The sequence below is a fragment of the Carlito syrichta genome, unplaced genomic scaffold (genome assembly GCF_000164805.1).
Source record: "Carlito syrichta isolate Samal-C Ts95f unplaced genomic scaffold, Tarsius_syrichta-2.0.1 Scaffold308685, whole genome shotgun sequence".
NCBI classification, from domain to species: Eukaryota; Metazoa; Chordata; class Mammalia; order Primates; family Tarsiidae; genus Carlito; species Carlito syrichta.
Window position 1 is genome coordinate 461,781 of NW_007252781.1, and position 16,351 is coordinate 478,131.

At 37.3% G+C, this 16,351-nt stretch overlaps 1 protein-coding gene across 1 annotated transcript in view; it reads left to right on the forward strand.

The window, feature by feature from the left end:
- The window catches only part of DCHS2 (dachsous cadherin-related 2), a gene marked incomplete at its 5' end in the record, with an annotated part of 154,196 nt that extends 138,382 nt beyond the window's left edge, over positions 1-15,814 (forward strand). Inside the window, 4 exon segments of the mRNA XM_008065606.2 lie at positions 7,717-7,847; positions 9,678-9,964; positions 10,830-10,962; positions 13,030-15,814. Coding sequence (XP_008063797.1) covers positions 7,717-7,847; positions 9,678-9,964; positions 10,830-10,962; positions 13,030-15,656 — 3,178 coding nt within the window.
- Positions 15,815-16,351: the final 537 nt, after the last annotated feature.

Here is a 16,351-nt window from a genome sequence, read left to right on the forward strand (position 1 = left end):
CTTAGAGAGTTTCTGTAAACTCTAAAGGAAGAAACTGTAATTCATGATACTAAGAAATGTTGTACCTATAGATTTAAACTTAAGTAAAATTTGTGTCTCATTTGATTACTGTCCCAGTGGTGCTTTCAGTTCACTTTCCTGTGCAGTCACCAGAGTACAAATATTTTCTGTGTCTCTGGATTTCTGTTCATAAACAAGGGCCAAAGCAATAGCACAGTACTTTTCCTTTTCTAAGTACAAACATCTGAGGACTTCTCAATACCATCATAACCTGGAATTTCTTTTCATTTCAACTAGGCCTGAGTAAGCATTTTGAGGTTATAATGTTTACGTTCACAGCTGGAAGGAGACCCTTGTCTTGTGATTAGGCTGCTCTTGATAATATTTTCCAAAGGAGATGCACAAAGTGATAAATGGAAAGCAGAGTATAATGGGTTGAGGAGTGACTAAGACAGGAAGCAGAGACAATTACGATAGACTGCTTTTCTTTTTTAGCAATGTCATATTAGAAGGAAGAAATGCCATACAGTGATCACTGAGTGGGATTCAGGCTTGAGAGTAGGTGTGTTTTTAGGATTGGCTCTACTCGAGCATGTTCAGGCATGCAATAGATAGATAAAACTTAAAGATTTTTATCTAAGCACATTTTCTTAATTTAACTGTTTTACTGTCAAAGTAATATATCACACTAAGAAATAAAAGAGTATAATAGAATATCAATGGGCATAGATGAAAGTCAGCAACCATTGCCTCACCCTTTCAGAAGTAGAAACTTTTAACTGGTTTCTTTGATTTATAAACACCACTATGTCATAATTTATCATTTTAAACATTCTCTCAACTTCCTGTTATGATATATGTGGATTTAACATCCAGGTTTCTGCTGTTTTTTAAAAAAATATCTATTTTAAATATGTGGGGTACAATTCAGGGTTAGTTATACAAATGTTCATTATGCAGGTACCCTTGTTGATGAGTTGTGCCCCATCCTCCCCTGGCAGTTTCCCACTTCTGCGAATCCTGCCACTGCCCTTCCGTGGCCGTTTCCCACTACTGCCAATCCTGCCCTCACCCTACCCTGGCAGTTTCCCACTACTGCTAATTTTTTCATATAGTATTATGAAGTTGTTCAAGGTCCTCTTATGAGTGAGAACATGTGATACTCAGTTCTTTGTTGCTGGGATAGATCATGCAGTATTATAGCCTTTAAGTCCATCCAAGTTGTGTGAAGTTCGTAATTTTGTCCTTCTTTATGGCTGTGCAATATTCCATCGTGTATATGCACCACATTTTTTTTTTATCCAGTCCTCTTTCAGTGGGCAGCACGGTTGGTTCCATGTTTTTGCTATTGCGAATAATGCTGCAATAAACATGTGTGGGTAGATATCTTTTTCATAGAATGATTTGAGTTCCCCTGGGTATATTCCCAGTAGGGGGATTGTGGGGTCGTATGGGAGGTCAATCTTTAGATCTTTTAGGAATAGTCACACTGTTTTCTACAGAGGTTGTACTGGTTTACACTTCTACCAACAATGTGGAAGTGTTCCCTTTCCCCTGCATCCTCTCCAGCACCTGTTGTTTTTTGAGTTATTGATGATGGCCATCCTGACTAAAGTTAGGTGGTATCTCAATGTGGTTTTAATTTGCATTTCTTTGATGCCTAGTGAGCCTGAGCATTTTTTCATGTATCTGTTGTCTGCTCGTATTTCTTCTTTTGAGAAGTGTCTCTTCATACTTTTTGCCCACTTTGTAACAGAGCTGTTTGTTTTTTACTTTTCTTTTTTATTTTTTTTTGAGTTGGAGTCTCACTCTGTCACCCAGACTGGAGTGCAGTGGCTGCTCCCGGCCACCGCAGACTCGACCTGCTGGGTTCCGGCGATCCTTCCGCCTCAGCCTTCCAAGTAGATGGAATTACAGGCATGTGCTACCATGCCCAGCTGATTTTTTGATTTATTATAGAGATGAGGTCTCGCTGCCCAGGCGGGTCTCGAACCTGCAGGCTCAGGCAATCCACTCACCTCAGCCTCCCAAAGGCGTGGGATTACAGGCTGAGCCACCGAGCCCAGTTTTTTTTTTTTTACTTTTCTGCATGTCTGAGTTCTTTTTAGATCCTAGATGTTAGTTAGACCTTTGTCAGATATACAGTTGGCAATTATTTTTTCCCAGCCTGTGGGCTGTCTCCACACTCTCAGTGGCTTCTTTGGCTTTGCAGAAGCTTGTCAGTTTGATGAGGTCTCACTTGTCTATCTTATATCTTTTATGGTATGGGCACTTGGGGATTTGATCAGGAATTGGTTGCTAGTTCTAATTTTTATAAGGGTGTCTCCTGAATTTTCTAATGTTCTTATAGTTGAGGTTTTACATTTAGATCTTTGATCCGTTTAGAGTTGACTGTTGTGTATGGTGATAGGTAGGGGTCTTGTTTTAATCTTCTGCATGTGATCAGCCAGTTTTCCCAGCACCATTTACTAACTAGGTTCTTCTTTCCCCAGTGGTTGATGGTGGAGGTTTTGTTGAAGATAATTTGGTTGAGAAATTGAGGATTTGTTTATGGAATCTCTGTCCTGTTCCATTGGTCTATATGCCTGTTCTTGTACCACCACCAGACTGTTTTGATTATTGCAGCTTTATAATAAAGCTTAAAGTCTGGGAGCGTGATGCCTCCTGCTTTGTTTTGTTTTGTTTGTTTGTTTGCTGAGGACTGTTTTGGCTATTTGGGGTCGTTTATGTTTCCAGGTATGAGAAGAATGTTTCTGGTAATTTAATGGGTATTGCGTTAAATCTGTAGATTGCCCTGGGTAGGATGGACATCTTAACAATGTTGATGCTTCCAAACCAAGAGCATGGAATATTTTTCCATTTGATTCTTTGATTTCTTTGCGCAGTGTTTTGTAATTTTTGTTGTAAAGGTCTTTGACATCTTTTGTTAGGAAGATGTCAAGGTATTTCTTTTTTTTGTGGTCATTGTGAATGGGATTGTGCTTTTTATTTGGGTTTCTGTTGTTTACTGTTGGTATATAGGAATGTGACTGACTTCTTCCCTTTCCCTTTAGCATGGCCAGTTTGGCTCACTAAGCCAACTGCAAGGTTGATATTCCAAGTCTTTGGTTTATGACTGTCCTAGGTTGGGTCAGGATTTCTAATTCCCATGTCTTTCTCTTTCTTGAGTTTCTCTTCCAGTAGCTTTGTAAGAAAAAGTGCCAGGGAGTAAATTCTCTGAGCCTTTACATATCTGAGAACGCCTTTATTTTAATCTTTCATGTGATATATACATTGGATAATTGAAAATATCTCTTAGGATTTTGAAGGCATTGTGGTTATTCTCTAAAACCCAGAGTTGCTGTTGAGAAGTCTGATGCCATTCTAATTATTTTACTTTGTATGATTGTTTTCCTTCTTTGTGGAAGTTTTTAGGCTATTTTTAGGAATGTGATTTTATATTTTGATATATGTCTGTTTTCTTACTCTGAGTATCCAGTGTTCTCTTCTGATAATTTTTTTTTCTATTTTCTTGTATTATTTCATTGATAATTTCCTCACTTTTTTTTTTTTTTTTTTGGTCTTGATTTATTTGTTTTGCTCTGTTCCTTTTTCCTAGATCCTATTCAATCAGGTATTAGACTGTCTGGATTTATCCTTTGTTATTTGTATTTTATTTCTTACTTTGCAGTTCTTATTTTGTGTGTTGGTTTATTTTAGTTGTTTCATTTTGGGGAAATATTTTCTGAATTTTAATCTTCTGAACTTTTTTTAAGTTAAAGATTGGGAAGGTTTTATATATTTGTTTTTATTTCCAGAAATTATTTATTGATGTTTGATCCCTTTCATAGTATCTGGTTCTTGTTTTATAGATGCATTATCTTCTGATATCTCTCCAAGGACATTATTTAGAATTGTTTTTACATTGTATTTTGTTCCTTTCAGTATCTGTTTCCACCAGTTTCCTTTTATCACTTTTTCTATATTGAGCTCTCTTTTTCATGCTAAAGGCTTTCTATACGTAATTTGGTTCTGAGTGAGGCAGAATCAGCCATTAGAACCTCCGAGTTGGCTAGAGGCACACTTCATTATCAAATGAACCAGAGAGAATGGTTGACTACTTTACAGGATGGCATACAAATGGCATATATGGAGCTCACTTTTCTTTGGGAGGGAAATTTCATTTCTCCAGGGACAATCTCTCAGTGTCACTTACCCTGGTTATGAACCACAGGCATTCTTTACTGGGAGTGAAGAGCAGTGGGCAAAGGGGACATGATTGTTCTATATTTTGAGTTTAAAATAATCTTCCTGCTTTTAGCTTAGTACCTCACTCCACCCCTTGTCATATCCTGAGCCTCTCCTTGGCTACCTGGAGTCAACTCTGCTCCTCACATCCTTATCCTTCTCTGAATGCATTTTTTTTTAAGATTTCATTTTGTAGAGCAGTTTATGTTCACAGCAAAGTTAAGAGAAAGGTACAGAGATAGCCCATATGTCCCTGTCCCCACACATGCACCGCCTTGCCTAGTGTTAACTCCAGCAGGTGACACATTTATTAGAATGGATGAAGCTATATCGACTCATCATCATCACTCAGACCCATAGTTTACATTAGGATCCACTCATGGTGTTGTACATTCTAAATGCATTTTACTCTCTGATTTCCTCTGACTCACTCATCTATAACCACTCTTCCATCTGCTTGTGTCTTCCAGAAATTGCTGATATTTCTCACTTGTTCCACCCACTAATGTCTTATTTTCTTTTTAGCTGAGGCTGGATTGACTTATACCTTATCTCAAAATTCTCTTGCTATCATTTGAGTGGAATCTTGGGAGAAAGAGGAGCGAAAACCTGTGTAGTCAGCTTGCTATCCTTACCAGAAATCGTAGTTCTTCTTTTCATAGATATTTCTGATGTTGGCTGATATTTTTACTTTTCTTAGCCTTTCAGAAGGAACAGAAAACTCTTGGTAGACATTTAACATATAGTTGAGAGAGAGAGAGTTTTGAAAAATCCCCTATCAACAACTACAGTATTTTAAGGCAATCAAAAAAGATCCTGCCTGGGCAAAGGCTTCACTGAAGGTTTAGCATGGTAAAAGAAGCTTCCTATGGTTGATAGACTAGGACAAGTATGCTCTGAACTTAGAATGCTTAGAAAGGGTCTGTTCTTAATCTGGTCAGTTTTATTTGTAGTCTTTGCTGATTATATTACTCAGGGAAACAACTCTGGCACATAGATCCAGCTGGACTAGCTACAACCAGTATCTTCACAGTGACTGCCAAAGAGTCATTGTAGACAGTTTGAGGTCCCACTGAAGCTGTGTGTAGAATCTCTGCAGATCCATCTTCATAATTTTGTATTTGTTCTTAAAGCCACTGAGAAGCCTTTATCTTGTCCTTTTATTTTGATACTAAATAATGCATTTCTCTCCATATCAAAGCATCTCACCCCCCCTTTTTTTTAACTTGACAAGGCATTATGTAGAACACCTGAGTAGTAAAGTTAGTGAAAATAAGAGTGATTATGGCTATGTTAGGAAGAGTTGACAGAGTCTTAACTTTGGTATCTTGGCTGAGACTTTAGATGACACTGAGAAGGGCAGGCATCAAGGAGAGAAAGCATTAAAAGAAATCATTTTTGGTAAAATATTGCCATATGTACCCAGTGGATATTCATACTAACAAAATAAACTTTCCATGTGGAATTATTTCAGAAGTTAGACCTCAGGAGTTTGAAATTCTAGTGGTTGGTCTACTAACGTTTTAACTCAGATAGTGTAGAAGGCAGCCAGTGTGCCTCATGAATGGCAGATAAACAGGGATCATTTTGCTATTAAGTGGAATTCAAATTAAGAAAGAATTGATGCTTTTTTACATCACTTTAAAATATAAGGTTGTAAAGATAAAGAACACTTTATCAGATGAGCTAACAATGAAAAAAAGTAGAGCTGTGTCAACTTCCAAGACTTGTTTCTTAAAAGGTAGTCTCCACAATGCGCTTCTGAAATAAAGAGCATCTTCTAATTGACAACTCATTGTATTACTCTGTTGCCCTCCTGGCCTTCACAGTGTAAAAAATAAGCCAGTAGTTATACCTTAAGTTGTGATATATACACAGCAAAAGAGATGTTTATGGAGTATCATGTAATAGAGCACAGATTTCCAGTCGCCCAAAACTAGGGCTCAAATCCTGGCTCTGTCATCTAATGCATATGTAACCTTTGGCAAATCCTGAGAAACCAGCACTCAACACCTATTAAATAAAAGCAAACAAGGCAGTCACATGCCCTCAAAGAACTTACAGAAGAGGCAGACATATAAATTATTAAGAACAAAGAATGGTGACTGCTCTGGCAGAAGAATGTACAGGGTGCTATGGGAATACATAAAGGACATCCAAGTCAAATGAAAGATCAGTAAAAACTTCACAGAGCTGTTAGCTTTGAAAAACCAAGAGCATGCAGGAATAGGGATTCCAGGCAGAAATCAGGACATAAAAGTTCATATATCCATGTTCGAGGTTTGGACAACCTCTTGTAGGCATGAAGAGCCAAGAAAAGGTTTTAAATAGAGAGGCCATCTTTTCAAATTTGGTCTTTAGATAGAGTAGTTGAGCTGCATTGTAGGGGATGAATGGAGCAGAGGAGACTTGCAATAGGGAGGTTGGTAAATTATCAAGTAATCCTGTTGAGAAAGGTTTCAATACCTGCAGAGCATTCCAGGAAAAAATGATAAGGGATTGAGGCTACAGGGACCAGCTTGTTCAAGTTTGCCCAGAACTTTCTTGGCTGTAGCCTGTCCAGGTTTGCCCAGGACTTTCTTGGATGTAGCACTGAAAGCCCAGTCTGCTTACTATCTTGGTTTTAAAAACACTGAAATTCTCATGTCCTAAAAAGCCCTTCTGCCCCAGGCAAAACAGAATGGTTACTCACTCTTTCTGAAGCTTTTGAAGGTAGGGATGAAATGGATAGGAACACTAATCCAAGCAAGATTCAGAAGGTAAAATCGCTGAGATGCATAATTACTTGGATATTAGAAGGATGGTGAGAGAAAGGGAGAAGTTAAAGACTGTAATAAGGTTTGTAGCTTGGTTGATGGAGAAGTTAGTTATGGCATCATTAAAGAGAGATTGAATTAGTGCATAAATTCTTTCAGATCATACTTTTACCTCTACATTACAGCCCTAGCTAGTCATACATTTTTTTGTATGTGTGTTCATCATGGCACTGTCCTTTCTTAATTCTAGAATTTTGATTGGTTTGCATCTGAAAAATATCAGTAAAAAGCAGCCTTTTAGTGGTTCCATCTTTTGTTGTTTTAGTAATATGAAAATGTGTAGCAATATCCAGGCCATGGCATGGCAAGGTGGAGACCATCTGCTTATTCAAAGTACAGGTACTAGGTACTAGTGTTTATATTTTGTAGGTTGTTCTTAGTAGGACAGGATTGAATTTTACAGTCTAGCTCCCAGAAAAGGTCCATTTGTTTGGACATTGACACCTCCTGACCCCTGGCAGCTTGCTGGATTTGGTTTTCTAAACATGTCAAAAATAAATACACATTCTTATGAAATCAATTTTAAATGATGACATTTAGAAAAAGCCAGGGGAGAAATAAAAGTTGCTAGTCAGCTCAGTTTTAAATTTTCAACGAGATACTTGATATTTATGTTTTTTATTTCTCAATTTCTGGATAATGGATAACATTCTGTGATTCTTTTCCAAACCAGCTTGATTGTGCAAGCTGCAGATAAAGGGATGCCCAGGCATTCTAACACGACCATGATCAAGGTACAGGTAACTGATAAAAATGACAATGCCCCAGCTTTCCTCCCATCTGAAGCAGTGGAAATTGCAGAAAGTAAGTATGACAATTTAGAATAGTGGTGTCAATGAACTTGTATAATATCCTTCACCACTTTTTTTCAGCCAGACCCTATGTTAAATATAAATACAAATCCTCGACAACTATGCACAGTAGATCATTTTTATCTTGACTTTACAGGATAGAAAATGAATGGTCATCAGTTAAATATCAGATGTCAAAGGAGTTAAATGTTAAGGCAAGGATCTGCATTCAGGCCAGTGGGGGGCCAAGTCTCCATGCTCCAACCATTCTTCATAGCATCTGCTTATGTATAGACATTTAGTAAAAATTCAGTCTGCTCCATGAAGAAACATATTTTGTTGACTGTGATAATCATTGTGAACCTTCTCTGAGAAGGAACAATGTTTACAGCTTTGTCAATCTTTTCAGGATACTAATGACAAATAATAAGTGAAGTGAATTGGATCTTGATTGCGCAAAACCATCACTTTCCCTTGAGTAACCTAGGCTTCAACGTTTGTAATACACTAATAACAGAGACTGAATATATCAAGTTTAAATAACATACTGATTAATCTTAATTGTTTAATTCTGTGGGTTATATGATGACTCTGTACATAGTCTGTGAATTCAGAGTTGTTTGTGGTCAGTGGCTGCACTGGTGACACCCGACCTAGCTGTTTGTAGTTGAAGTTGAAAATAGTGGTAGCCCCTTACTTGCCTCTCTCCTTCCACTCTTAATAACAAATTCATTCCTAAAATGTCTCTAGCAGTTTTTTATGTTCACTTTTCAAACAGATTATAACTACCACCTGTCAGGGGAAATAGTCCAGAAATCTCTATACATAGGTATATCTACAAATAAAAAATTCTCCAGTTTTGCCTCTCACAAATTTGATATATTTTCATTTGATTTTATTGAAAGTACTACTTTTAAGCACATGTAATTAATGTTAAAATATAGCAATGGGCCCAGTATAAATATATCACAAGAAGAAACAGCATAAATCAAAATATACTGAATGGGCTAAGGTGAGGTTGGTGCACATCAAGAATGTTAAAGCCTGAAAACTGAAAATTATTAGTTCCATATATAATGGAACTATTCTAAGTATCTGGGCATATTCTTTTCACCTGTGCCATACCTGTAAAGCTTAAAAACAAAGTCCCTTTCATGGGTTATTTAGGTTGGAGAACACATGTAGTGCATGAGATATTGAACATGTCATTTATTTTGTGATTTTTTTTGATGAATACCATTAGAAATTTGCCTTCATCATTAGAACTGCGTAGACTGTGTTTTTCTATAGTCTTGATAATTTTCAGAGTCAGGTTTAAGAGAAGGAAGCAGTGGATGTGCCAATTTAAATAAATTATTTCACAAAAATAAATACAAGGAAATAAGGATCTAATTCTAACATCAGTATTTAAATATTTGAATATGGTCTACTTTTCAGAAAGTTATATTTTGTATTAATGCTCTGAGAAATACCCTTCCTCCTACCCACATATCCCATGAATATACGATTTTGATACAGAATCTATATAGTACAAATAAGTGGCTTAGAATGTTTCTTGGTCCTGCAATTGTGTTGTAGGCATATGATGAAAAATGTAAAGTAAAAGCTGAGTATACACTACCTCCTCAATTCTCTACGCAGTAGTAAATTTTCACTTTTATTAGACTCATAAATTCTTCAGAGTTTTGTTCACTTCATAATGAGTTTTGTATAAGAAATCAGCCAGGAAAGAACAAATCATGTTGGACTTAGAATAAAAATGCTTGAAATGAACTAGTAAAGAAATGTATTTCAAAGGATGGATTTTAATGGAGACTGACACTGGCCATGACTATTTTTTTAGATTCTTTGCCTGGTGTAATTGTGACTCGGGTGTCAGTTCATGATGTGGATTTGAATTCAGCTTTCATCTTCAGTCTTGCCAAAGAGAGTAATCCTGGAGCCAAGTTTGCTATCAATCAGAACACTGGAATAGTGGTGCTGGTAAAAACATTGGATTTTGAAGAAGTTTCTGAATATGAATTGCTCATCCAAATTTCTGATTCAGTGTACCACACAGAGGGAGCACTTAAAGTCCATGTGCTAGATGTCAATGATAACTCCCCAGTGTTTTCTCGAGATTTCTATCAGGTAAAGAGCTTAAAGAGATGCTGAAACCACAGCCAAAACTAGAAAGAATAGAGAATAATGTAAGTCTTCCATTGCTGGCAGACTAACTTAGATAGACAACATTCACTGTTTTCAGTGCCTGAGTTAGCACGGTGGGTTTTATGTTTAATACCATGGAGGCTGTAAGTGCATATGGAAATAAATTTATCCTTCAATTCAGTTCATTAAGTATGCATGCCATTAATTTTTATATTCTAAGAGTTGAAGTCTAGTTGTTCATAACAATTGGAAGTTGCCTGATATTTGCAAAGCCACTGTTGAGATAATTTGGATTATCTGCAGATAATTTGGGACAATTCTTTCTTTCCTAGGCATGTTTTTAGAATGTATTGATTAACATTATATAGAAAAAAAAATCATGAACAAAACCACAAAGTGGAAATTTTAGATTTTAGAGCACAGTGTATGTTTATAGAAGTGAAGGCAATGATAACATTCAACTAAGTACTTTGAGATATATTCCAGGACTCTTGTATGCAGAAAGTGCAAGGTTTAATTGCAGACACAGGGGGAAAGTAACCTTAGGTAATGATCATCTGTGAAGGCTTGCTTATGCAATGTATATAATGTAATAATATATCCTTTGCCACATAGAACTAATTTAGAAGGAAAATTCAAAACTGAATGACATCTTTTCTAAAAAAACTTTTTGTTTTCTAAATCTAGTTCTTATTAACACAACCTTTTAAATATGTCAACTCTCTATATTAACATAGCTACTGACATCAGGTTGTTTTGTATGGTTTATGTAATCAAAATGAATAAAATTACCTTGTGCTCTGGCCCTGTTCATAAGCATAATGTCCTTTTCCTCTTTTTTCTTCAGACCACAGTTCCTGAATCAGTACCTGTGGGGTATTCAGTGCTGACTGTGTCAGCTACAGACTTAGAAAGCAACGAGAACATTTCTTACAGAATTATTTCCTCTTCTAAGGAATTCTCCATTGATCCTACGAATGGTGAGTTATTTATAGTGGCATTAGTGCTCATAAGTTTGAGGTATAGGGTAGGAACTTGAAATTATCCTTTTTTAATGTTCCTAAAAGAGTCCCCCATCTCCACCTCCTGGAATTACAGGCACCACTTGCTTATTTCTCTACACAGCAAGTGCTTCAGTAGCAAATGCCAGTGTTATTTCTCTTCTCTAACATCTCAGTGACTGAAAAGCAGAAGCCATTGGCTAAATGTTGTCAAATGCTCACAAATTCAGATACTTCAGTGTAATAAACACCCATTTCCATCCACTCAAACACAGTTCAGGCAATTATCCCAGGCTTCAACAAGAATCAAAATGATGTCAAAGACATTAACCTAGTACTAAGGACTTCACATTAGTAGAGTTTGGAAGCCTTTTTTCCAAGTTAAGTGTGAAAAAGTCAGTAATAACATCATATGTTCAATAAATCACAAGAATACATTTTTAAAAATTATTTATCTCTACTAAGTAAAAACCATTGTGGTATATTGTTTTATTTGATGCCTTCCTAGACTTTTTATCTTTTTATCACAGAGCAAGCAAAACATCTATAGTTGCGAAATGCACTCAGGCATGCGATTTTGGATTAGAAGCATTAGGTAGCATATAGAGAAAGTTTAACAGTAAGTGAACATTAAAAGCTAGATTTTATAAAGGTGAATAATTAGCAAAACAGTGTCCCTAGCAGAGCACACTAGAAGAGCCCAGGACCTGGACATATTACATGGTGTTTCTCATCTTTTACTCACTACTGCATCATTTCACAGTGAGAGTTAATTTAAAAATTAACCTCAGGATTACCTGAAAGAAAAATGTAGTTCCAAAATACCAGGATGAGGTCTGCAGGGTGTTGTAAAATGAAATGAAGTCATCTGCTGCCCTGGCCACAGCAAATCACAGGGTGCAAGGTGGTCCTTTGGAGCACTCAATCTTTAACATCACATCACTTTTCCTTGACACATGTTATTAACGAACTGCAATGAGCTATTAATTACAGTATTTGTAAATCACTAATTGTTATCAGGTTCATTTAGTTCATGGTGGGCCTGTAATTAAAATGTGGCATGTAAATATTTAAATGCCAGCATTCTGTATTCTTTTTCGGTGATCATACTTTAGACATGTTTATCTTAGAAAAATGTAAACCGGGCTCAGTGGCTTAGCCTGTAATTCCACACTTTGGGAGACGGAGGTGAGTGGATTGCCTGAGCCTGTGGGTTCGAGACCTACCTGGGCAACTTGGCGAGACCTCATCTCTACAATAAATTTTTAAAAAATTAGTCAGGTGTGGTAGTGCGCGCCTGTAGTTCCAGCTACTTGGAAGGCTGAGGTGGAAGGATCGCTGGAGCCCAGCAGGTTGAGGCTGCAGTGGCCGGGAGCGGCCACTGCACTCCAGTCTGGGTGACAGAGTGAGATTCCAACTCAAAAGAAAAAAAAGAAAAATGTTGTAACACATATTTATAAAAATTGTCTATTTCTATATGTAATAAAATCAACTCTATTAAATATGTTTCATCAGTAAGGGAAAAATCCACTCACTGAATTAACCATGATCTTTAGGAAAGCTATCTCTATAGTTAAGAAATAATTTTAACTCTGCATTGCCATATCATTGCCTTCATTTGACTAGAGTGAGTGTCAACAAGCATTTCCAAAGTAAATATCTTTATGCCAGAATATCTCTATACATGTATTTATGGGTAATAGAATGGGATATAAATTTTATAAGCAAGAATATACGTTTTTTAGAAGTGGTAATTAAACACCCGAGTATATAAAAATAAAATATGGAGAAATTTGTGGCAAAGGCAACCTCAAGCAGCACACATATTTCATAGAGTGAATGCCATGACTATTATTTCTGGAACTTAAGTATTATAAAAATATAAATATAGTAATTTTGCATTTGTATTTGGACTCGTTGGTTGTGACCTAAATAACAAATCTAAGAACTAAACACATTGGTAGATATTTTGTAAATATTTGCTGTCTAAACAGATCATGAAAACCTAACTTTTCCAACATTGAAGTGCTGTGTCTTGTTTTTCAGGCACAATATTTACTATCAATCCTGTATTACTTCTGGATAAAATATCAACAATTCAATTTCTTGTTGAAGCCAGTGATGGTGGAATTCCTGCAATGAAGGCTCTTACACTGGTGGAGATAGGAATACATGATATGAACAATTATGCTCCCGAGTTTAGAATCGAATCCTATAATCTTAGCCTGAGTGAAGATACTCTGACTGGAAGCACACTTGTCACATTTTCAACCATCGATCATGACTGGACCCGTGAGAACACATATGTTGAATATTCTATCATCAGCGGTAATTCACAGAACAGTTTTCACGTGGAAACTAGTTTCATTCATTCAGAATATCCTTATAAGCAAGTTGGTTATCTTGTATTGCTTCGCAATCTGGACAGAGAAACAACTGCCAGCCATGAGCTTGTTATTCTAGCATCTGACCATGGCTGCCCTCCGTTGAGTTCCACAGCCGTCATTTCAATACAGGTACTTGATGTTAATGATAACCCACCTAAATTCAGCAGTCTGGGCTATCACACCCATGTCAAGGAAAGCACCTCTCTAGGAAGTCATATCACTGTAGTATCAGCAAATGACAGCGACATGGGGTCACAAGCAGAAATCATCTACCACATAATCTCTGGAAATGAGAAGGGAAATTTTTATTTAGAAGAAAAAACTGGAGTTCTGTATTTGATTAAGCCTCTGGATTATGAAGAAATGACAAAATTCACTTTAACTGTCCAAGCTTCAGATGAAGAAAAGAAATATTTTTCTTTTGCAGTTGTATTTGTTCATGTTCTCGATGATAATGACCATGCACCTCAGTTTATGTTCTCCAGCTTCACCTGTGTCGTGCCTGAAAATCTGCCTGCCTTCTCCATTATATGTTCTGTGAATGCTTTGGATTTTGATGCAGGGCCTTATGGAGAATTGACCTATTCTATTGTCTCACCCTGTTTATTCACTCATGGAACATCTTATGATCATGATCTCTTCCTCATTGACCCTCTGACTGGGGATATTCGTGCTAAGCAAGTCCTTGACTATGAAAATGGCAATAAATACTGCCTCACAATTCAGGCCAAGGACACAGGTGATTCAACAGCCTCCTTAGTGGTTTGGGTGGATATTGAGGGGATAGATGAATTTCAACCCATTTTTACTCAAGATCAGTATTTTTTCACCCTCCCAGAAAAGAATCAAGTAAGACAGTTGGTTGGCAAAGTGGAAGCCTCGGATGCAGATGCTGGTATCGATGGAGTCATTCTTTACTCCCTTGAAACTTCATCTTCTTTCTTTTCAGTAAATAAAACTAATGGAAATATTTATTTGATCAGAGCCCTTCCCTTAATAAAAAGTCAAGTCAACAATGATGACACCATGGAAATGAAAATTATCGCTCATAGCCCTAAACCAGACTCCAAGTTTGCATCTTGCACTGTTTTTGTGAATGTGTCTTTCTCCTCCGAAGGAAAACACTCAGCAGTATCCACCAATGGCTTTTCAATCAGCCTTGCTGTCTCCTTCCTAGTATTTCTGTTACTCATCTGTATTCTAATTGTATTGATTTTAAGACATAAGCTAAAAGACACAATAAACAACTATGAGGAGAAGAAAACATCATCATCTTTAGATATCAATTTGAGGGTGACCAGGGATGTCAGAGAGCTCCAGGCCTTCCAGAAAACAAATGACTATAGTGACCAAGTGCTACCCGTGGACACCACACCAGAATGGTTGAAGTTACTCAGCATCATGGAGAAGGACATTGTCAATCTGTACAGGCACTCAAGCTCCAGTGGCCACTATTCTGTGGAAGGAGAAACTGCAGAAGATAAGGAAATCCAAAGAATAAATGAGCATCCTTACAGAAAGGGCACGGACTCAGCTCTGAGTGGCAGGGAGTCCAGGGTGCCAGACTCAGGAATCCCAAGGGACTCGGACCAGCTCTCCTGCCTGTCTGGGGAAACCGACATGATGGTCACTATGGAAACAACTGAAGTCAGCCAAACATTTGGGGAAGGAGATCGAGGGGAATGCTGCAGCACCACATACGCTCAAAATAATGAGCTATCCCAGGCAGTTCAGAAAGGAGAGGCAAAAGAGGGTGTCCTGGATGATGTCACAAAAGAGTCCACCTTTATATCAGATGATCAGGAAGCAAGATATGCAGCATTTTCAACTCAGACATCCTCTGATCATGATGGAAGAGGCAACTATCACTGGGATTATCTCCTCAGTTGGGAACCTAAGTTCCAACCTCTTGCCTCTGTATTTAATGACATTGCAAAACTAAAGAATGAACATTTACACATGCCTGGTATTCCAAAAGAGAAGAAATCTTTTGTTTTTCCACCCCCTTTGATAACAGCAGTAGCCCAGCCTGGTATTAAAGCAGTCCCACCAAGAATGCCAGCTGTAACCCTGGGGCAAGTACTTCAGAAATACCCACGCTCCCCCATCCCCTATCATCTTGGTTCCCTGCCAGAAGCCATGACTCCCAGTTTTTCGCCATCTCTTTCCCTACTGACCATGCAGACTCCTGCCATGTCTCCACTATTGTCAGATGGAGAATTATTAGGAACACAGATACGTGGTACGTGCCATGAACTTGAAGGAGAAGATGAAGTTCAGATATAAAACCATGAGGATGCCAAGCACCTGCTCACCATCAGTCATGAATGACTGAACAGAAGGAACATTCTCAAGCAAGCTCCTTGAGATTGGGCCCATTCTTAACTAAAAGCAAGTGATATAGTTTAGTCAGGGGTTTTAAGACCTCCCGTGAAAGTTTCTCCAATTTCTTCCAGCCTTAATGAGAAGTTATTTTCTTTTTTATTCTTACATGGTGCTCTCACATTTGTATATATCAAGTAGTATATATTCTGTCATACCTATTTTTTGTATTATTAGATTTTCAAAGGACACAGTTAATTTAACTGACTGCCAAAATGTTTACATGGAAATAATATATAGTGTACTCTGGTCACATTGCTGCTGGTTACACTGGTAAAACAAACTGGTAAAGGCTAAACTGGGAATGAATTTAGGACAGAAAGTAACAGAGAGAGGAAATCTGGGGGGATAAACTTCAGTTTTAAGATAAAGCAACAGATGGTCTGTGGATCTGATATATTTAGAGATGCATTTCTCCATTTTTCCCATAATCCCCACTTGTGGAGTTTAGCCATAATTTGAAATTCAATTAGGAGCCCTTTGGAAATCTAATGAGAAATTAAGGATGAAATTTGTCATAACTTTGTGCCAATAGGGAGAAACAAATAAAATAATTTTTCCTGATTAAATACATGTTCTTGATAGAGGACCACAGTTGA